We start from the raw sequence: 24531 nt of genomic DNA on the forward strand, positions 1-24531 counted from the left end.
AGTAACTTCTCCGTAAGTTTTTTTCACTTTTCCATGCAATGATACCACCTACCAATAATGAGTTGGCACTTCAATCTTCCAAGTTTCAGGCCTTAAACTTTCTTCCTTTTTGCCTTACTGACGAGCTAGAGCCTTCAGTCATATGTGAAACAGAAGTGGTAACAAGCATTCTTGTCTCATTAATATCAGGGAGATATAGGTCAATACTTATTTATTTAGTATAATATTTGCTGTATGTTGGTTTCCTTTTGTGTTTGATGAACTTTCCTTCCGTTCCTAGTTTTGTTGGTTTTTAACCATGAAAGGAAAGTTTTTATCAAATACGTTTTCTGCATCTATTGAAATAATCAAATGGCTTCATTTATTTTTTCTACTAATGTGGTAGGTTACATGAACTACCTTAAACTTGTAAACATTTATTCTGAAATGACTTCACCCTTAAAAAAGTCACAAGCGCAGTACCAAAAAACTCCCATATCCCCCTCAGACAGATTCTCCTAACCGCACTGCATCTCCTCCATCAGTCCTTCGCGCTGTGTGCGCAGGCGCGCGCGCGCGCACACACACACACACACACACACACACACACACACACACTCTCTCTCTCTCTCTCTCTCTCTCTCTCTCTCTCTCTCTCTCTCTCTCTCTATTAGCCTTTGTCTAAAGCATTTAAAAATAAGCTGCAGAGGCACCTGGGTGGCTTACTTGGTTAAGTGTCCAACTTCGGCTCAGGTCACGATCTCCTGGTCTGTGAGTTCGAGCCCCGTGTCGGGCTCTGTGCTGACAGCTCAGAGCCTGGAGCCTGCTTCGGATTCTATGCCTCCCTCTCTCTGTCTCTGCCCCTTCCCCACTCAGTCTTGCTCTCAAAAATAAACATTAAAAAAAATTAAAGCAAGCTGCAGCCATGAGGCTCCATTACCTCTACATATTCCAGTGTGTATTTTCTCCAAAGGCACTAACCTATAGAACCACCCAGCAATCATCCACATCAGGAAACAAACATTGATAAGCACGACCATCCAATCCATACACTGAATTTTGCCAACTGTTCTACCAATGTCTGGTCTTCATTTTTATTTTAAAATTATCTCCAGTCACCTCTAATCTGAAACAGCCTCTCAGTCTTTTTCGTATCTTTCACATAATAAAAAACTATAGGCTTTGCATTCACTAAAATAACCATTCATATGGATTCACCTGATGTTTCTTCCTAAATAAACATAGGTCAAGCTTTCTTTTCTTTTTTCTTTTAAGTAGACTCTACACCCAGTGTGGAGCCCAACACAGGGTTTAAACTCATGACCCTGAGATCAAGACCTGAGCTGAGATCAAGAGTTGGACACCTAACTCACTAAGCTATCCAGGCATCCTACAGGTCGTGCTTTCTTGGCGAAAATGCCACACAGATGATGCTGCCTCTTCTCAGTCCATCTCATCAGGGGACACATCATGCTGACCTGTCCTACTCCACTGGTGAGGTGAACTTTGATGGCCTGGTCATGCCGGTGTCTGCCAGGTTTAATCACAAAATCACCCTTTCACCTCTGCAGCTGATGGGTATTTTGTGGGGAGATATCTGAAGATTATGCCATATCCTGTTCTTCATCAAAGCTCTACTCACAGACTCTAGTCTATGCTGACAACTACCTCCTGAATCAACTGCCCCTCCAATGGTTGCCCAATGGTGTTTTTCTATGTCCATTATTCTCCCTACATTTATTAACTGGCATTCTTTTGTACAAGTCTTCCCTTCTCCTTTATGAATTTACAAATTTATCTATATCACTATACATTAATGGACTCCCATTTTATTAATGGGAATTAATAATTCTGACGCTATGTTCAAACTGTCTCAAATCTGGCCAGTGGAACCTGACCAAGGTGGTTCTTTTGACTCCATGATTATTTGAACATTTTTTTACTGTCTGGCAGGTAAGATGATTCAGGTTCATCGTGTATTTCTCCCCCTCTTTTACCTGAAACCAGCCATCACTCCGGAGACAGTCCCTTTTTTGGTGGAGGACAGCATTTAGACATTAGTAACCTGGTATTTGGTGTGCACACTGCTCCTGGGGTGTCATTGTGTGTAGGCCCTCTCAGCAGACAGATCCATCTCACACACACACCACACACACACACACACACACACACACTTCCGTGAGTTACATTCCAATCCAACACCCCAGGATTTTCTAACTTTCCCCTCTCCATTTTCATGAAAACCTTCTCTGATCTGGCTCTCATCATCCTCAGCACATTTTCTCATCTGCTCAATGTTATCGATACTTTAGCCACGATGATCATCTCTTCCAGCTGCATTCAACACGTCTGATGCAAGTGTGCACATCACCACACCTTTCTCATCCCTTGTGGCAGGCCTGTTCTGACTTCCACTCTAGGAACGGAAGGCAGAAGAGAAACACAGAAAGCACAAGGGAGAAGGGAGGATGTGAGAGGAAGAAGAACTGGCCAAATCGATTTAATTTTAAATAGTAAATCCTTTGATTCCCCTAATAAACATTACTTGGTCCATGGATATGACTGGATTTTTTTTTTTAAGATTATTCACCTTAATTCATAAAATATTGGTAACTTTACTTTCCTGAAATGTCTTTTACAGGTTTTGGTATCAAGGTTGTACCATGCCCCCAAAATGAATTAGAAAAGTTCCATCTTCCATTCTCTGGAAAAGGTCATGGGAGCTTCCTATTATTTCCTTCTTAAATATTTGGAATAACTGCAGTGAAAGCAACTGTACTCAGAGTTTTCTTTCTGGGAAGTTTTGGCTCTTTTTTAATATCAGGTATCATTTGTACAACTGACCTCTGGTATGACCTTACCTTTACTGATAGCATGCTGTGCTCGCCAAGGGCCCATCCTACTGACAGTTCCAATCATTTTTTGGAACTGAATTCCAATCATTTTCTCTGTCCTGAATAAAATCGACTTTCGGCCTAGCTTTTCAGGCTCCTTCCCGTCCTGAGTCAATCTTCTAAAAATTTGAGACTAGCTACGAGGCTTAAGCCTCTAATGTTGAAGAAATTTTCACTCCAGCCTTGACTGCTGAAAGTTCTGCTGGCTTCTGGTCTCCGCCCTCTCGCTACGAGCTTCACCCTCTACCTGAGCCAAGCTCAGGACTCAGGTTCCTCTGTGCCCAAAGCTGGCAAATGCTCCCAGGGGAAACAGGTGCATTTTGCCCGGGGAACTTTCTGTGACTCACTCCTCTCCTGAATTTTACCTTTAGTCCTCTTTGCTCCTGCAGCAATAAGCTGCATTGAAACAGATGCTTTTTGTGATGTTTCTCTAGTTGTTCTCACTAGGGCACCGACCTGCTACAAGTTACTACCCAGCACTGGAATCTACTTGTGTTTTTTAATTTACTTATTTTTACTTGTGCTTTTTTAAAGCTTTATATTTAAGAATGCATTTTTAAATGTTTATTGAGAGAGAGGGAGAGGGAGAGGGGGAGAGAGAGAGAGAGAGAGAGAGAGAGAGAGAGAGAGAGAGAGAGAGAGATAGGGGCAGGCAGGCTGAGAGAGGTAATCCCAAGCAGGCTCTGCGCTCTCAGCATGGTGCCTAACATGGGGCTCAAATTCCCGAACCATGAGATCACAACCCGAACCAAAATCAAGAGTTGAATGCTTAACCAAATGAGCCACGCTGGTGCTCCAAAGAATACATTTTTGTATGTGACTATTACGTTTTTTGGAAATTGTTACATCACCTATGGAAGTATTAAGTATGTGGAGAGACAGAGCGGGGTATGGCAAGTCACCCCAGCAGGGTGACACTGAGACAAACGTCAATGCCTGCCAGGGAAGAGACCACCGACGCTTCATGCGCACTCAACTTCTACTGCCTCCACTAAGCTGTGCGTGCAGCAACCCACCTTTCCCCTCTGACCCCCTAGGCCAGGATGAGCCGCTCTCAACAGTCTGCCCCAGAAGCATGAACACATCCTGCTGGCAAGCTGCCCGTCCATGAGCCAACAATCCAGAACCTCTCTCTCTACCTGGGCATCCGAAAGTCCTCCTGGTGGGTCCTCTTGCTAAAAATCTTCTCTTCTTCTGCAGATGCATGAGCCTCTGACTTGCTTCCAACTGCTGGTCCCAGCGTGCTGTGTTTTCACATCTAATACCTTAAACAGTGGGGAATAACAAGCCCAGCAATGGGCCAAATTGCATCTCAACAAAAATACAAAGCTATTTCTAAATGAAAATCATCCTCCACCTTAAATTGCCAGAGATCCTTCAATTCAAAATATCTGATGCATAAGCTTAGATTTTAACTTAAAGCTCCCACACATTTAAAATAATGTATTTTATCTAGTAACTACTGATATCCACTGAGATGCTACACACAATAAAATAGCACAATGCTTTCCTATAGCTTCCTACAATCTGTGCATGTTCTATAGCCTGTGGATCAAGTATTTTCTACCCTATGAACATTAATAGAGGTTTCTAACTTGTGAGGTGTGGCTTTGGGTGATTTGCTGATAAGGTGTTCTCCACTCTGAGATTTCTGATATATTCTATGGTTCAAATTCCAGCACTAAAGTTTTCTGTATTCAATAGCTTCATATTATTCTCTCCCCTCTATAAGTTCTCTCCTGTATTGTGAGAACTGACTTTAGACCTAAGATGTTTTCAAAATCATTACAGCAACAGATTTTTCTCCCCTTTTGCATTCTTTTTCTATAAAATCTTGACTTCACCCAGAGTGATTTCCCCCATTTATTACATTTATAGGGTTTCTCCCCAAATGTGTTCGTTGATGTACAGTGAGTTTTGACTTCACATAAAATGATTTTCCACATACGTTACATTCATAGGGTTTTTCCCCTGTGTGTGTTCTATGATGTGCAATGAGTTTTGACTTTACACAGAATGATTTCCCACATTCATTACATTCATAGGGTTTCTGTCTTATGTGAGTTCTCTGATGAACAATTAGGGCTGACTTCTGACGGAAGTTTTTCCCACATTCATTACATCCAAAAGGTTTCTCCCCTGTGTGTCTTCTCTGATGTTCTGTGAAACCCGAGTAGTAGCAGAAAAACTTCCCACATTCAATACATTCATAGGGTTTCTCACCTGTGTGAGTTCTCAGATGTTTGGTAAGGGTTGACTTCTCAGAGAAGGATTTCCCACATTCATTACATTCATAAGGTTTCTCCCCTGTGTGAGTTCTTCGATGTTTAATGAGGTCTGATTTTCTAAGAAAGGCTTTCCTACATTCATAACACTCGTAGGGCTTCTCCCCTGTGTGTGTTTTCTGATGTACAGTAAGGACTGACTTGAACGAGAAGGCTTTCCCACATTCACGACACTCATACGGTTTCTCCCCTGTGTGTGTTCTTCGATGTTGAGTGAGGGTTGACTTTTCACTGAAGGATTTCCCACATTCCTGACATTCAAAAGGTTTCTCCCCTGTGTGAATTCTCTGGTGTTTAATGAGGTCTGAATTCTTGTAGAAAGTTTTCCCACATTCCTGACATTCACAAGATTTTTCCCCTGTGTGTGTTCTCTGATGTCTTGTGTGGGCTGACTTCTGGTTGAAGGTTTTTCCGCAATCATGACACTCATAAGGTTGTGTTCTCTGTTGTACACCAAAGACTAACTTTTCACTGAAAAACGTTCTACATTCATTATATTTAATCACATTGTCAATTGAGTGGCTTCTCTGAACTGGAATGAGGTTTGACTTCTGGCTGAAAGGCTGAACACTCTGATGCTCAAAGAGAATGGATTCCTCAAAGAAATTTTCTCCACATTCATTAAATTCATACTGATTCTCTCTTGGATGTGTTCTCTGATGAGCCATGAGGGATGACATATCACAGAAGATCTTCCCATAATCAGTGTGTTCACAGGAGTTCTTTCCTGTGTAAGTTTTCTTATGTACAACAAAGAGTGAATTCTCATGGAAAGCTTTCCTACATTCACTGTATTCAAAAGGTTGCTCCAAAATCTGAATTTTCTGACGGTGAACAAAATCTTCATTAAGATGGAGGCCATTCCCATTTTTATTATATTTATAAAGTTTCTCTTCAGAATAAATTCCTTCATGCTTATCATTATGGAGCCAATTTCTACCTTTGTTAAACTCATTGAACTTCTTTCTTGAATAGTTTCTACTGCTATTAATTAATTCTGAAATATAAATAGAGTGACAAGGAAGATTAGTTGACAGGAAAATTAGGAGAAACAGAATTAGTTACGTTTTGGGGAGTGGGTAAGTTTAGGTCATTATCTTCTCACATCTAGATTATGACAACAGTATACACATTTCCAGTTTCATCTCTCTCTTCCATTCTACACAACAGCAACAAATCAAATTTCTAAGAACTCTAATTCAAAAGAGAATAGTACTATAACCCAATCTCTAATATCTAATTCTGTTACTAGATCTAAATCACTAGCAATAAAAACATACAACAAAATAGCAAAATCAATGAGTGGTCAAGCCAGCCTTGCCACAGGATCATATTTACAGCTCTTTTCTGATTTATAGATATTTTCCTTTATTCCATCTGAGTTGTTCAATAGTGAACCATCAAACCCTCTTCCAATGCTTTCTGGCTTTCCCCCAACCAAATCTCACCTGATTTAACATTAGTCTTCAATCCTGCATACACACACACACACCCTTCTATATCTTTGCAAAACATGAAAACCTACAATTCTAAACCTGGTCCTAAAACTGTCATTTACCTTTACTTTAATATTTTTTTGGTTATGCATGCTCACCTTTACTCCTCTGCTATCTACAATACTATATTTGTAATGATATATCATACAATACTGTACAAAACCCATAATAATACTATTGAGTCCTATAACCTAAGAACTGACAATATTTTTTACAATGGTATCACACTGAAGAGAACATATCAGTTATATCCAGATTCAGCTTAGAATCAAGCTGTCAATTTACAAATCTAGAATGAATATATTTTACTCTGGTAAGCCCAGCTGTTTGTCCCTTATAAATTGCTCATTCTCATTCATAATCTTATATTCTTTCACTCCATTAGCTTACAGTCCAATAACATTTTTAAAAAGTTGCTTTCCCAAATCTCCCCATAATTTTCAGCCTCTTTTGTTAAAAAAAAAAAAAAAGACCTAAAACATAAACAAACATTTCTCCAAAGAAAACATACGGATAGATGGTCAACAGACACATGAAAAGATGCTCAACATCACTCATCGTCGGGGAAATGCAAATCAAAACCATAATGACATATCACCTCACACCTGTCAGAATGGCTAAAATAAAAATACATAAAACAACAGGTATTGGTGATGATGCGGAGAAAAAGGAACCCTCATACACCGTTGGTGGGAATGCAACCTGGTACAGCCACTGTGGAAAGCAGCATGGAGATTCCTCAAAAGAGTTAAAAATAGAACTACCCTATGATCCCGCACTCACAGTACTGGGTACCTACCCAAAGAATACAAAAATACTAATTCAAAGGGATACATGCACCCCAATGTTTATAGCAGCATTATTTCCAATAGCTAAGATATGAAAGCAGCCCAAGTGTCCATCGATAGATGAATGGATAAAGAGGATGTGGTATGTGTATATATATACAACGGAATATTACTCAGCCATCAAAAAGAATAAAATCATGCCATTTGCAACAACATGGGTGGAGCTAGAGAATGTAACGGTAAGTGAAATAAGCCGGTCAGAGAAAGACAAATACTGTATGATTTCACTTGTATGTGGAATTTAAGAAACACAACAAACAAGCAAAGGGGGGAAAAAAGGGAAAGAAACCAAGAAACAGATTCTTAACTATAGAGAACAAACTGATGGTCACCAGAGGAGAGGTGGGTGGGGGGATGGGTAAAATAGGGGATGGGGATTAAGGAGTGCACCTGTCGTGATAAGCACTGGGTGATTAAAATAAAAAGTTAAAAAAAATCTGTTTGTATAATTTACTTTACCACAAACATGAACTACACTGCGGTAACACTGTCTTTGTTAAACACTAATTTTTTTTTTTAATGTTTATTCATTTATTTTGAGAGACAGTGTGTGTGAACAGGAGAGGTACAGAGAGAAAGGGAGAGAAAGAATCCTAAACAGGCTCTGTGACATCACCGCAGAGCCTGACAAGGGGCTCAATCCCACGAACCACTAGATGACCTAAGCCAAAATCAAGAGTTGAACACCCAATCGACTGTGCCCCCAGGCACCCCAAATACTAAATTTTTAAATATTTCATGCAGCTCTGATTTTCATTCAACTATGTTTCTGGCAACCATAACTCTACCTATGATTTTCTTTCAACACTGAACAGATATGAAGTCAATGGTATTTAACAAACGGTTTTTATCAGAATTAACTGCACAGCTTTACTAAACACAAATTTTAGGCATCATACTGAAAGGTTTAGTGGTTTAACGTCTGTACTTTTAAAAATACTTCTGGGGCACCTGGGTGGCTCAGTCAGTGAAGGGTCTGATTTTGGCTCAGATCATGATCTCATGGTTTGTTGCGTTTGAGCCCCTGACAGTGCAGAACCTGCTTGGGATTCTCTCTCTCCCCCTTTCTCTCCCCTCTCCCACTCATGCTATCAAAATAAATAAATAAACTTAAAAAAAAAAAAAACTTCTGTAAAAAAACCAGCAAATATGGTAAAATGTTACTGAAAACTTTTTAAAAAGCATGTATAGAACAATGTACTTAATATTATGACATTAATAATTAATGTTAGTTTATAATGAAAATAAATATTTAAATGCTATTAACACATCCATATAAACCCCATCAAAAATGTCCTGTTCATCTGAGGGAGATGACACGGGGTTGGCTTTCACACTCCATAGTAAATTTTAAAATGAGTGTGTGCTACTTCTGATAAGAAACAAGGATGATAATAGACACGATTTTTTTCAGTCTCTGTGTCAGTGTACACAGAATAAGTCAGAATCTAACATATCTTACATGCTTGATGAGCTGGCATGTAAGTTTGTAAAGAATTTGTGGTAATGGCTTTCTGCATTATTATGAAAATCTGGCTCTATGTGGCTCCACAGTCAAGCAAAATCATTAATGTGTAATACTAGATTTTTAAGGAGTGAAACTAAGATCTTTCTCTTTGGAGGATCAAAATACTGATAGGAAGAGAAGCCTCTATAAACTATAATTACCTAACTATATGACCAGGAATTAATTTCCTGATGGGCAGACGTGGAACGAGAAGTATGCCGAAGTAGTCGATGAGCTTCTCTTGGCAATATAAATCACGTGATGAACACAAGAAGCCATTACTCAATGTCAGGCACTCTTTCCACACCTTGTTTTCTGTTTAGGTTTCTCATTTACAACCTCCATGTCTCCTACTTATTTTCAGCAATATCTTTTTGTTTTTCCTCGATTTTTATGTAATGTCTACACCCAACATGGGGCTTAACTTACAACCCTGCGATCAAGCATCTTCTGTTCCACCGAGTGAGCCAGCCAGGCACCCCTGCAATATCTTTTCTACCTCTGTTTTTTTTTAAATTTAATTTAAATTTAATTTAATTTAATTTAATTTAATTTTTTAATCAATTTAATTTTGATTACTGCAGTGATTTTATTCTTTTTTTCAATTATTTCCTATGATATAACATAGAATTATTTCCTATGGTATAACACAGTTCATAACACACCTTCCTGTGGTCTTACTATCCCCTTCAGAATGAACGACCTGCCTCTCTTATGTTCTCGTACACCAGAAACCATGTTTCATTGTTAATTTATATTAAACACTAGTGACAATATTCAGACATTACATGATAACATTTTCAAGTGAATTGTTTTTCACCTGCCACTTGCTTGTCCTGTCTTCTCCTGTTTCTCATAATAACTTTGAATCCATCTCGTGTTATGTTTCTTAACAAGGGCACTGCGTGCTCTCCTCAATCTTTACTACGGTCTCCAACCAACCGAGAGAAGTCTTTGGTTTGTTTCAAGTATCAAAGTCTTCTGCACTTTCTACCACTTCACAGATGGCCTGCATCTTTCCAACAGAGCTTGTGTGTGTGAGTCCTCATCCAGCCCCCAGTGTGGAGTCCACTCCAGCCCTCTGCTTCTCACAAAGAAACTACAGAGATCTACCAGCATCCTAAAAGTCCTTCCTCCTGTTCTGTAAGATGACGTTCGACGATCCGAGGTCACACCTTCGGACGTGGCAGCTGGGCACACACCTCCACCCCGTTTTTCCCTGCTCTTGGCAACCCTTCACTGGTTCTGTTGTTGACAGTTAAGCTTTCTGCTTGTTCTTTCAAAGTGGGGTTTGACTGGCAGGTCTTAGCTCTTCCTGTTTCTAAGAAGTCAAGGTTAAAATGCCAACTTTATGTTTCTGTCTTCAAACCTGAGGTCCTTTACTTCTCCTTGAAATTCTTCTCTGGCCTCCAGAGTATCACCTTCTCTCAAATTTACTCCATCCTCAGACTCCCCCACCGTCCCCACTGCTCAGTCCTCATCGTCATCACTTCTAAACCTCGTGGTGCCCCAGGATTTAGCCACAAGCCCACACCTCTGGTTTATATGCACTCATGAGCAAGAAGCTCTCATACAGCTCCCACGACTGAACATCACCACACAGCCGGCATCCACTCGTCTCTCCAGTTCTGCCCTAACAGAATGCATATTGTTACATACAGTGTAACCCCTAAAAGGCTAATAATTTTTTAAAAGACTATATAACTAGTCTATAAAAAAGACTATATAACTATAAAAAGCTAATAGAGGCAAAAGAAAGTAATAATTAAAAAACCCAAAAGGAGTTGTGAAAGGAGAAATAACAGAAGAAAGAAGAAATGGTACATAAAGACACGAAATAGGACTGCAGGCTTAAGCCCAGTTATACCAGTAAACATAAATGGACTGAACAGTCTAAATAAGAAATTTAAAATGTCAGACTAGATTTAACAACAACTAGAGTGTGGTAAGGCTGGCAGTAAAGGATGAAACAGAGTATATCCTACAAACTCTAAAGAACAGAAAGCTGGTGTGGCGATGTTAATACCAGAAATGGACTCGAAGGAAGAGCATCACTGCGTATACGGAGACAGGCACCACATAGTGGTTCAAGAGTCCATTAAAAGGTGAGATATAACAATCATAAATTTCTGTCTGCCTAATAATACAGCTTCAAGAAATATCATACTTGGAGATTTTAAAACACCTTTCTTAGTAACTGACAGAGTGGCTGACAAAAGACAATCAGGATACACAAGACCTGAAGACCAGAAGACCATTATAAAACACTACACGAAACAATTGTAGAACATATATCCTTCTCAAGTACAAACAGACATCAACAACTTTCAAGCCACTGAAATCACACAAAGAGTCTTCTCTGTATTAAATCAGAACTCAAGACCTGAAGGATAACTACAAAAGAATGATTTTAGAAGCAACTCCCTTCTAAGCAACCCATGAACCATGGATCAAAGAACTTTTAAAAGGCGGCGGTGGGGGGGAGGGTTCCTAAAAAGATTTCCATGGCAGCCCTGCAGCCCCAGCTCTGCCCCAGCCAACACCCAACGCTGAATTTAGCTTCTAGGAGTAGGTGCGAATTTTGCACTAAGCAAAAAAAGGGGGAATTTTTAAAAACAGCTCTGTATTGTGGCTACTACGTCCAAAGATGTGGCAGAAAACAATTTGGTGTAAGTCCCAGAGACAGTCGTCCCTATCAAGGGAAGAAGTGTCTGTGGGTGAGGATTTAGTGTCCATGTGTAGAATCTTACAGTACTGGAGACAGAACAAGTCTGCAAGACTGATGATCTGCCTAAGGGAGGGCCGTGTGCAGAAGAACAGAACTAGGGAGGGCCTGTCCAGACAGAGAGACACTTTGGGAGCTAGCTGCCTTTTGGAAAAATCATTTTGAACTTGCTAATGAGCTCTTGTTAAACTGTGATGCCTGATTTACTGGAGAGTGATAATGGGTCTCTAGCCTGTTGAACCCATTTTTGAGTGGATCAACTTGGAATCTACCACTGGCAAGGTGAAAAAGCCTTTCTATTTTATTCATTTTTTTAATGTTTATTTATTTTTGAGAGAGAGAGAGAGAACGCACTTGCAAGTGGGGGAGGGGCACAGAGAGAGGGAGACAGAGAATCCGAAGCAGGCTCCAGGCTTTGAGCTGTCAGCACAGAGCCCGCAGCGGGGCTCAAACTCTTGAACCATGAGATCATGACCTGAGCCTAAGTTGGGACATTCAACTGAGACACCCAGGCGCCCCCAAAAAAGACTTTTTAAAATAAAACCCAGCAAGAAAGGCCTTGATGGAGTCACAGAGCTCTCTCCTGGCTGCTGCTCCGCTGTGTCCTTCAGCTCTGCCAGGCAGGTGTGAAAGCAGGTGTGGTCCCTCTGTGCAGTGGCAGGACTCTGACCATGACAATGTTGAAAGCCACCCTGAGGCACTGTGGGCTGTGGAAACACGGTGAATCCTGGCAGAATCGTGGAGAGGGCTACTTCTGGTGCCGGGGCCTGCACCGCCCAGACTACAGGAGCTGACTGTGTTCTTAGCTCATGTTCCTGTGGAAGGTGCAAGGTGGGGGGGTAGGGAGCACCCATTCTGGGACAGGGAATCGATCTCAATTTTAAACTCCTTTAGAGGATATCTCACTACTGTGACTTTACAATAATGAGCAAGAATGAGTCTATTTCCCTTACCTCTTTCTTGGCACACACACCTTAGCAAAGCAGTCTATTAAATGCAGCTGTCCTCAAAAGGGATGGTCTCCAGGCTATTTCCTGGATACGATTAGGGGAAAAAGGGTGACTATGGGGGCAGGTAGTACACGGACCTCTTTTGCAAATTCAACATCTCACCCTGACCGTTCAGGTGGGCATGATGGATCTCTTTTCCCTGACAGCGACTCCAGGCCAGAACACAGCCAAAAAACAGTTTCAAGCATCAGAACTAATTCTAAGTTGTATGAAAACGCTTCTGTTACAGAGCTGTGGTCTGCCTTGTACCTGGCCCTTCCAGATGCAAGGTCTGGCTAAGAGTGGAGGAGGGCTGGAAAGACTGTGAAGCTGCAGTTTCCATTAAGACACGCAGACTTTGTAATGACGGAAGGAAAGCAAACTCTCTGGCACCTGGAAAGCAAACCTTTATGGCAGCATGGGGACAGGGCTGTCAGACCTGCTCTCGGGAGTTCTCCTCCCAGAGGACCAATGCCTCTGCTGCTCCCGCTAAATGCCGCCCGTGCTCTTCAACCCAACTACAAACTGCAGCGAATCCCTGGCAGTGAAGTTGGCAGCTGTTTCTCCCATCCCTGCTTGGTGTCACAAGACAGCAGCTCGGAGCACCTGTGGGTATCATGCATACCACAGGGAAGGGGATGGACGAAATGGCGTCATGGACAAGCAGAACTGTTTGGAACTGACTGCCTGAAAAGAAGACAAAACCAAATATTTAGACTGGTACTGGGGTGGGGGTCTAAAGCTTACCAGACAGTGAGAAGCCACGATGGAGGCAGGGGGGGCAGGTGGTGCTAACAACTGCAAAATTTTTATTTTCCAGTATACCCTCTGAGATTGTGTGTGTGTGTGTGTGTGTGTGTGTGTGTGTGTGTGTGTGGCATTAACTTGAAACTGAAGTGTGATCTGCACCCAGGGGTGGTTATCAGAAACACTCAAGTATGTGAGCAAACACCTGGTGCTGAACAGACCCCAGACATGCACTCTGTGAGCAGTGTCACCTACAGTGCAGGTGTTCTGTTAGAAAGAGGGACAGAATCTTTTCCTGCCTTGAGCTGAAATGCTTCATGACCCTGCCTCAGCCTGGAAGGCATTCAAGTCAGTTTTAACTGGCTGGCCACGGCTGTATGGACCACAGAGCGTGCCACAGACTTCTTCCACACAGACCAAGGCACAGTCTGTACAAAATATCAATAAATGCTGCCGCAGCTGGTTTACCACCTTGGGCCAGGTAAAAGGTGAATGGAAAAACGTGAAGAGCATCTAGCTTTCAGCATACAAACCTGTTTCAAGACTAAAACAAAATGAAGAATGGCACGTACACAGAAAAACTGCCCAGAAGTCAGAAATAAGACGAATGGTACTGTGGGACTGTAGGGAAAATAAATTTTATGCTACTGAACAGTTAGGACTTTTTGAGCAAATCTCGATAAAACTTGGAGCTTAAGGTGCAAGAATGAGGCTTGGAAAGTAATTAATGACTAATGAGATAGGGACACACTCTAGAGAGATTTACAGTTCAGTGGGCATGCTGGACCTGGGACCCTGATGCCATCCTGGGTATACAGCTGGAGACAGGGGCGCCTGGGTGGCTCAGTCAGTTAAACGTCCAACTCGCAGCTTTGGCTCAGGTCATGATCTCATGGTTCATGAGTTGGAGTCCCATGTGGGGCTCTGTGCTGACAGCGTGGAGACTGCTTGGGATCCTCCCTCTCTGAACCTCCCCTGACTCTCAAAATAAATAAATGAACTTAAAAAGTACATACATACATACATACACACACACATAGCTGGAGATAATAACCGTCTTTTTCCCTGAAGAAATTTACTCATAGTCCAAAGGATTAGAGTGTGAACTTGGGCTCCTTTCTAAGGGAGCAAAGGTTCCGCTCTCTGCTTTAAAAAGGGTAGGGGGACAACTACCTCTCTCCTCTATGCAAGCACCCAGATTCATTTTTTCGGTGTTCTGCACCCAAAATACCAATTCTGCATGTATGTGCAAGACCCCTGGTTTTTCTTATTGCTCGGAGAGTAAGAAATCGAGGTACACCAGAACCACAAAATTGTTACTTGGCTTTACATAAATAATAATTCATCTGCTCTGATCCAGATACTCGTACCAATACTCGTATATTGTATTTACGGTAAAATTAACAAAGACAAATACTAAAAATTTAACAGTCTGAAATTTATAATCTCCACCAAGAGATAACTTCAGACCCAATGGCTTCATAGGTGAAACCTTTCAAACATTAAAAAAAATAACATAATCTCACATAATATCATACATAGAAAAGTATGAAACACCGCCCAACTCATCTTTTGAAGGTAGTACAGTCTTCAACCCAAAACCTGAAAAGATTACGATGAGGACAATTACAGGATAACAGCTCTCGTGAACACACGCACACAGAGAAACCCTATACAAAATAGTGAAAAGCCAAACTCAGTGATTATAACAGCAAAATACATTATGATGAAGAAGAACGTATCTCAAACATATCAGGTTGGTTTAACATTTGAAAATCAATCAAGATCACTCACCATATTAACATAATAAATATGAAATAAGTATGACTATCTCAATACATGCAGGAAAAGCATTTGACAAAATTCAATACTCAGTCATGATCTAAAAAAAAAAAAAAATCTCCTAGCAAAATTAGGAATAGAACTTCTTCAAAATGATAAAAGACATCTATAGAAATCCTTCAGCTAAAGTCAAAATTAATAATAATACACCCAACAGTTTCTCCCTGAAGTCAAGAACAAGACAAAAATGTTCACCTTCGTCACTTCTATACATCACATCACTGGCATTCTCAACCAGTACAACAGGCTAAGAAAAAAAAATGTATGAACATTAGGAAGGAGAAGTAAACTTGTCTTTATTCCTAGAGAACACAATTGTTTACCTATGAAATTTTTAAAAATCTATAAAACTACCAAAATCAGTAAATTTAGCAAAGTTGCAGGATACAAAGCCAGGGTGCAAGTATCAAATGTTTTTCTATATGTTAGCATTAAACAACTGGAGAATAAAATAGTATGAATAGCATAAGGTTAAAAATGAAAATAGCATAAGAAAACATAAATATATTTAAGAATATATTTACTAAAGGGCACCTGACTGGCTCAGTCAGAGGAGCATGTGACTCTTGATCTTGGGGTTGTAATTTCAAGCCCCACACTTGGTGTAAAGACTACTTAAACAAATAAAACTTAAAAAAACAAAGAATACATTTAATGAAGGATGGGAAAAACTACTAAACTGAAAACTAAAAAACCAGAAAGAAATTAAAGAAGAGTTAAATAGAGTCATACCATGGTCATGGATTGGAAAACTCAGTATTATGAACATGTCAATTTTCTCCAAAATGAGCAATGCAATCCCAATAGAAGCCCTAAAAAGGTAGGTGTAGGGAGTGTGTGTGTACTTGTACAAATTGACAAGGTGCTTTTAACATGTATATGAAAATGCAAAAGCTCATAGTAGCAATGCATTATCCATAATATCTGGCATCACAAAAATTATTTTAATATATTTTGTAGACTAAACATGTTCTTGGGGCACCTGGGTGGCTCAGTTGGTTAAATGTCCGACTTCAGCTCAAGTCATGATCCCACAGTTTCTGAGTTCGAACTGTGTCAGGCTCTGTGCTGACAGCTCAGAGCCTGGAGCCTGCTTCAGATTCTGTCTAGAGAGACAGTCTCTCTCTCTCCCTCTCTCTCTCTGCCCCACCTTGCTCGTGCTCTCTCAACAATAAATAAATTAAAAAAAAATTTTTTTTTAATTAAAAAAAAGAAAATAGCCAACCCAGAAGGCTAACACTGCCAGACGTCATAACTTATAATTCAGTTATAAAAATAAAAAGCAGTGGTATTGTCGTGAAGAAGGATAAATCAGCCAGTAGAACAAATCAGAAGTCCAGAAAGAAAACCACAAATATATGGTCACTCAATAAATGACAAAGAAAAAACCACAATTCAGCAGGGGAAAGGACAGTCTTTGTAACCGTATTCAGAAGTCATCAAGAGACTAAGACAAGTCATAACTCAGAAAAGATTTCAATAACTACATACATCTGCCAAAAATTTATATTCAAAATATACTTTAAAAATTCTAGAATTCAGTAAGACCAATAACCCAATAAAATAATATCGACAAAAGACGTCAACAGTTGCTTTGCTAAAGGAAATCCAAAAAGCCAACAAACATGAAAGGATGCACAACATCATGAGTCAGCAGAGAAATGGGATAAAACCGAACAAGATAGCACAACACAATAACTAGAATAGCAAATTAATTAGGCTGACAATACCAAGTGAATGATGAACTGCAATTAAAACTCTCACACATTGCTAGTAGCAATATGACGTAGTACAACCACTTTGGAAAACTGTTTAAAAAATACTGATAAAGCTAAATATGTAGCTACTCTGTACCCAGCAAGCCTGTTTCTGGTCACACATCTAACAGACGTTAAGAGTTTAGGGGCGCCTGGGTGGCTGAGTCCAGTGAGCATTCAACTCTTGCGTTCAGTTCAGGTCATGTGAGACCATGACATGTGAAATCGAGTCTCGTGTTGGGCTCTGTGCTGACAGCATGCAGCCTGCTGGGGATTCTCTCTCTCCCTCTCTCTCTGCCCCTCCCCTGCTCACATGAATGCTCTCTCTCTCAAAATAAATGAATGAACTTTTAATATATAAATAGATAGATATAAATATAGATATATAAGATATGATTTCAAAGATTTAAAAACAATTTTTCCTCCAAAAGACACACACAAGACTATTTATATCGACGCTTAAATACTTTAAAACTCAAACCAAATAGGTTTCAAAACGAGTATGTAACCTTAATATGTACTATAAAAATAAAGAGATAAACTCTGGGATAGTCACAATGGAATGCTACACAGCAATATACAGCAATAAACTAATCATACACACAACATGAATGTTTCTCAAAGACATAATACTGAACCAAAGAAGCCAGATACTATATATATACACACACAGAACATACATATGGTCCACATACACATATATAGCATATATAGAGAGTATATATTAAGATGTGTGCACTTAATTCAATATAATTATTCCTTTCGTACACAGAAGTGACACTGGGAGATTCTGGGTGATTCAGGGACACTGAACATTTCAGTCAAGTCAACATGCCACTTCCAAAGGCTCATCAGAGACTCTAAACAGTGATTCCTGAAGACCACTTCAAAGACCATTTCAATGACCTTAAGCTCTCAACTAATGCTTTATCATCTAATTTCCTCCTAAACTCCAACTGACTCACACTGACGGACTCACCTGGGTCACTCTGGCCTGGGGACTCTAATATCCATGGCTCCTCTCCTTGCTCCAACTTGAGGATCACTTCTGGTTTAGGAATGGATAACCCTGTGAATAAGAATCGGATCACGTGGGACAAATTGGATGAGTTTCAGGACTTCTCAAGGTGGACGACAGTATAACTCAAAGACTACACAATAAAAAAAATTTAATTTAATCCCTGTTATGGGACAGAGGGAAACAAATTCCTTGTGACAACCAAAAGGGATAAACCATCCTTGGCCTCCAAATTCCAAAGCTAAATATTACTGTAGTCTACAAAAACTCTACAGGTTTCTGTAAATAAAAAACTGGAGGCCTGCCTGAGAAACAAGCACTACCTACCCACTGCGACAAGGTGGCTGTAGTTCTCCAGCATCACGTCCCTGTACAGGGTCCTCTGAGCAGGGTCCAGGCGCTGCCACTCCTCCTCAGTGAAGCCCACAGTCACATCCCCGAATGACAATAATCCCTGCAAAAGCACATTGTGCTCAGTCTAAAGTAGTCAGAATCAGGAAATATGAAAAAAAAAAAAAAAAGATGTTCAACAAATTCTTACATGTTTTGCCGTTGAAAACTGACCAGATAATGTTACTAACCTCTACTATATATATATATATATATATATATATATATATATATATATATATATATATATACACCTTGTTTTGTGTTAGACTTTGCGAGTGAAAAAGAGATTAGAGTAGAAATACCACTGACGAATCAATTTATTCTTTAATGCAAACGATCTGAGTGCACACATGTACCTGGAACTGCCCTGGTTCTGACAATTCCAAGTGGAATAAAATACTCTTTCTGATCTCAAAGAAGATATTCTCATAAGGAAACCCGCAAAGACATACCTGCCACAGGAATTAAAGAATCCACACCTAAGAAGACATTACATTTATACATCAGGCTGATCCTTGGCACAAAGAGAGCCTACCACCATCAAACAATAAATAAGTAAGAAGAAACAAAAACAGTAAGAAAATACAGCAAACATTGCAGACTGTGGAGAATCTGATTTCCAAGCCACCACATTATTAAATTCAAATGCCCAATGTTTAATCAAAAAATCACAAGGCATATAAGAAAACAGGAAAACATGTAACCATATAAAACTCCTAAAAAAAAAAACAACAACAGAGGTGCTAATAATAAGCTCCTTGACACAGGTCTTGGCAATGGTTTTAGGTTTGACACCAAAAGCAAAAAAACAACACAAGAAGAAATAAATAGGAGTACATCATAACTAAAATGTTTCTTTGCACACCAAAGAAAATCATCAACAAAAATAGAAAGGAAACCTACTGAACACAGAAAATATTCCTGACTCCTGTATCTCATAAGGGACTAATAGTCAAAATATATAAAGAACTCACATAACTCACTTGCCAAAAAAACATGAATACACATTGTTCAGAGAAGACACACAGGCCCATAAAAAAGATGCTCAACATCATTCATCATTAGGGAGAGGCAAATCAAAACCACAATGATATTACCTCCTACCTGTTAGAATGGCTATCAAGAACACAAGGAGGAACAAGTGTTAACAAGGATGCAGACAAAAGGGAACACTGGGCACTGTGCGTCGGAATGTAAACTGGTGCTGTGGAAAACAGTATGGAGGCTGTCCAGACAATTAAAAGTGGAACTACCATATGATCCAGGCATTCCACTTCCAGTATTTACCCACCCCCCCCAAAAAATAAAAACATTAACTCAAAAAGATACATACACCCCATGTTTGCAGCAGCATTATTGACAATATCCAAGATATGGACACAACCTGTCCACTTACGGATGAATGCATATAGAAATTGTGGTATGTATATACAACGGAATATGATTCAGCCATGAAAAAGAGTGAAACCTTGCCATTTGCAACAACATGGATGGACTTTATGGCATGATGCTAAGTGAAATAAGTCAGGAAGAGAAAGACAAGTAAGTACCATGTGATCTCTCTTACATGTGGAATCGTAAAAAAACAAAAACAAAAAACAAGCTCATACAGAGAACAACTTGGTGGGGGGTGGGGTGGGGAAAATGGGTGAATCCTTTTCTAGTTTAAAAAACTGTCTTCAAGAGAACAAGGAAACTACAATATCTTTTATGAACATGGATGTAAAAAGTCCTCAACAAAATATTTCCAAACAGAATTCAGCAGCATAGTAAAAGGATTATTACATATCACAAAGCTATAGTAATCAAAACATATGGTACTGGCACCAAAACAGACACAAAAATCAATGGAACAGAATCGAGACCTCAGAAGTAAACCAAAACCTATATGGTCAATTAATCTATGCCAAGGGAAGCAAGAATAAACTTTGTGAAATAGACAGTCTCTTCAACAAATGGTGCCGGGAAAACTGGACAGCTCCATGCAAAAGAATTAAACTGGACCACTTTCTTACACTATACACAAAAAAGAAACTCAAAAGGGATTAAAGACCTAAATGTCAGCCCTGAAATCATAAAACTCCTAGAAGAAAACTACACCCAGTAACTTCTTTGACATTGGCCATAGAAACACTTTTCTAGATATGTCTCATGAGGCAAGGGAAGTAACAGCAAAAATAAACTGTTGCAACTACACCAAAATAAAAAGTGTTTGCATACAGAAAACCATCAACAAAACAAAAAGGCAACCCAGTGAATGGGAGGAAATATCTGCAAATGATATATCCAATAAAGAGGTTAATATCCAAAACATATGAAGAACTTATACACCTGATTAAAGCAGACATACAGGAGCGCCTGGGTGGCTCAGTCAGTTAAGCATCCGACTTTGGCTCAGGTCACAATCTCACGGTTCGTGGGTTCGAGCCCCACACTGAGCTTTGTGGTGACAGCTCGGAGCCTAGAGCCTGCCTCCCATTCTGTGTCTCCCTCTCTATCTGCCCCTCCCCTACTCCTGCTCTCTCCAACCCTCACTCTCTCAGACACAGGAAAAGATGCTCAACATCACTCATCATCAGAAATGCAAATCAAAACCACAATGATATCACCTCATACCTGTCAGAATGGCTAGTATAAAAAAGAAATAACAAATGTTGGCAAGGATGTGGAGAAAAATGTGAATTTTTGGTGGGAATGGAACTGGTGCAATCACTGTGGAAAACAGTATGGACGCTCCTCAAAAACAGAAAAATAGAAATACCATATGACCCAGTAGTTCCACTACCGTGCATTTATCCAAAAGAAAAAAAAAAACAGCACTTAATTTGAAAAGACACATACACTCCTATGTTTAATGCAGTATTATTTACAATACCCAAGATATGGAAGAACCCTGATAGATGAAGGAATAGAGAAGGAAGGAAGAATGAAGGAAGAATCACTGATAGATGAAGGAATAGAGAAGATTTAGTGTGGAGATATATATATATATATATACGTATGTGTGTATATATATATATGTGTGTGTGTGTGTATATATATATATATATACACACACATATATATATGTGTCTATATATATGTGTGTGTGTGTATATACATGTATGTGTATATATATGTATACATATATGTATATACACACACACACACACACACACACAATGGAATATTACATAGGCATTAAAAAGAATGAGATCTTGGCATCTGTGACAAAATGGATGGACCTAAAAGGTATTACGCTAAGTGAAATAAGTCAGACAGAAAAATACCACATGATTTCACTTCCATGTGGAATCTAAAAAACAAAACAAATGAACAAAGAAACAAAAAAGAGACCCATAAATACTGAGAACAACTGGTAGTTGCTAAGGGAAGGTGTTGGTAGATGGGTGAAACAGAGAAAGAGAATTAAGAGTTACAACCTACCAATTATTAAATAAATCCTGGAGATGAAAAGTATGTAACAGCAAATAAAGTCAGTAATACTGTAATAACATATGGCAACAGCTGGTGACTACACTTATTGTGGTAAGCACTAATATATACAACTGTTGCATCAGTATGTTGTATACCTCATGCTAATATTAAAATTGTATGTTAATTATGTTTCCTTTAAAAAATAAAATAAAATAGGGGCACTTGGGTGCCTCAGTCAGTTGAGCAACCCACTCTTGATTTTGGCTCAGGTCATGATCACAGGGACATGAAATCGAGCCCTTTGTCACACTCCACACTGGGCACGGAGCCTGTCTAAGAGTCTGTCTTTCTCTTTTCCTCTGCCCCATCCCTGCTCACGTCCACACTCACTGTCTAAAAAAACTAATAAAATTTAATTTACTTTAAGTTTTCAAAAAGGATTATACACCATGACCAAGTAGATCCATTCCTGGAATGCAAGGATGGTTCAACATACAAAAATTGATTAATATAATACACCACATCAATACAATGAAGGAAAAAAAAAACCACAAGACAATCTCAAGTGATGCAGAAAAGGCATCTGACAAAATTCCACCATCTTTCATGGTATCAGCAGTCAACAAAATAGGAATAGAAAGGAACTACCCCCACTTAACAAAAGCCATAAATGTAAAACACACACACACACACACACACACACACGAAAAATTATTCTCAGTGGTGAAAAGGCAGAAAGCTATTCCTCTCAGATCAGGAGCAGGGTCAGGATGCTTGCTTTCGCCACTTGTCTTCAACACAGTACTGGATGTTCTAGTCAGAGCATTAGACAAGAAAAAGAAATAAAAAGCATCTAATTTAGAAAGGAAAAAGTAAAAGCATTTGTGCAAATGAAATAATATTACATGTAGAAAAACCTAAAGACTCCACAAAAAAAGCGGCTGCATCAACTAAATGAATTCAGCAAAGTAGCAAGATACAGCAACACACAAAATTCAGTTGCATTTCTATTTCTATATAGGTACAATGAATGACCTGAAACGGAAATTACAAAACCAATTCCACTTACCAAAGCATCAAACAAAATCTTAGGAATTACTGTGACCAAAGATGTAAAAGATCTGCACAATAAAAACCACAAAATAGTGCTGAAGGCATTAAAGAAGGCATTAATAAATGGAAACACATCCCATGTTCATGGATTAGACAACTTCTTGTTAAAATGTCAATACTACTCAAAGTGATGTACAGATTCAATGAAATCCTTAGCAAAATCCCAATGACGTTTTTTGCAGAAATTAAAAAAACCCATCCTAAAATTCAAAGAAACCAGACTATCCACAACAATCTTGAAAAACAACAAAACTGGAAGACTTACACTTCCTGATTTCAAAACTTAGTACAAAGCCACAGCAATCAAAACAGGATGGTACCAGCATAAAAAGGGACAAATAAGACCAATGGAATAGAAAAAAGAGTCCAGAAATAAACACTCACACATATTGTCAAATGATTTTTGACAAGGCTGTCAAGACCACTCAATGCGAAAATGACATCTTTTCATCAAATGGCACTAGAAAAACTGGATAGCCACATGTAAAAGAATAAAGTTGGACCCTTAACCTAACACCATAGACAAAAATCAACTCACATCAAGTACCTAAATTTAAGTTCTAAAACAATAAAACTTAGAAGAAAACATAGTACAAAAGATACACAACACCGGATTTGGCAATGACTTCCTGGATATGACATCAAAGGCATGGGTAACAAAGAAGAAACTGACACACTTGTCATGAAAATTGTAATGTCCACATCAAAAGATACTATCCACAGAGTTAAAAGTTAATTGACAGGAGAAAATATTTATAATTCATATATCTGATAAGAGATTAATATCCAGAATATAAAGAGAACTCCTAAAATTCAGCAACAACAAAAAAAACCCAAACAGCCTAATTCAAACATGGGCAATGGACTTGAACAGATATTTCTCCAATGAGGATATACAAATGGCCAATAAACACAAGAAAATATACTAATCATGAATCATTAAGGAAATACAAGTCAAAGGTACAGTAAGATCCCACCTCACACCCATTAAGATTGCTACTACCAAAAAAAGAAAAAGCAACTGTTGGCAAGGATGCAGAGGAAATGGAACTCCCACGCTCTGCTGCTGACAGTGTAAAGCGGTACAACCATTGTAGAAACAGGATGGAGCTTCCTCAAAATTGAAACTAGAATTACCTTACGGCCCAGCAATTTTCCTTCGAGGTATATATCCAAGAGTAGGTCTCAACCACATGTCTGCACACTCGTGTTCACGGCAGCATCATTATTCACAATAGTGGAAACATGGAAGCAACTCAAGTGTCCATGGACAGGTGAATGGACAAGCATAATGTGCATATACGTACAATGGGATGCTACTCAGCCTTAAAAATGGAAAAAACCCTGCAATACGCTACAACATGGATGAATCTTGAGGACGTAATGCTAAGCGAAATAAGCCAGTCACAAAAGGACAAAGACTACAGGATTTCACTAATACGAGGTACTCAGAGTAGTCAAAATTATAGAAACAGGAAGTTGTAACAGTGGTTTCCAGCACCTAGAGGTAGGGGAGACTGG

At 39.3% G+C, this 24531-nt stretch overlaps 1 protein-coding gene across 6 annotated transcripts in view; it reads right to left on the reverse strand.

Moving 5' to 3' along the window:
* The window catches only part of LOC109248852 (zinc finger protein 37A-like), an 87804-nt gene that overhangs the window by 58148 nt on the left and 5125 nt on the right, over positions 1-24531 (reverse strand). For 2 of the 6 annotated variants that reach the window (XM_019418895.2, XM_019418896.2), the window contains exons 2-5: positions 18415-18541; positions 18049-18138; positions 5097-6155; positions 4013-4138 (exon numbers count right to left, since the gene is read on the reverse strand). In XM_019418895.2, coding sequence (XP_019274440.2) covers positions 4013-4138; positions 5097-6155; positions 18049-18138; positions 18415-18541 — 1402 coding nt within the window. Of the gene's footprint in view, positions 1-2176; positions 2396-2463; positions 4139-4592; positions 6156-18048; positions 18139-18414; positions 18542-24531 lie in introns of those variants that run through there. The other 4 variants (XM_019418891.2, XM_019418892.2, XM_053910140.1 and 1 more) reach the window with 3 other exon arrangements.

This window comes from Panthera pardus, unplaced genomic scaffold, assembly GCF_024362965.1.
Source record: "Panthera pardus isolate Hobbes unplaced genomic scaffold, ASM2436296v1 HiC_scaffold_22, whole genome shotgun sequence".
Taxonomy (NCBI): domain Eukaryota; kingdom Metazoa; phylum Chordata; class Mammalia; order Carnivora; family Felidae; genus Panthera; species Panthera pardus.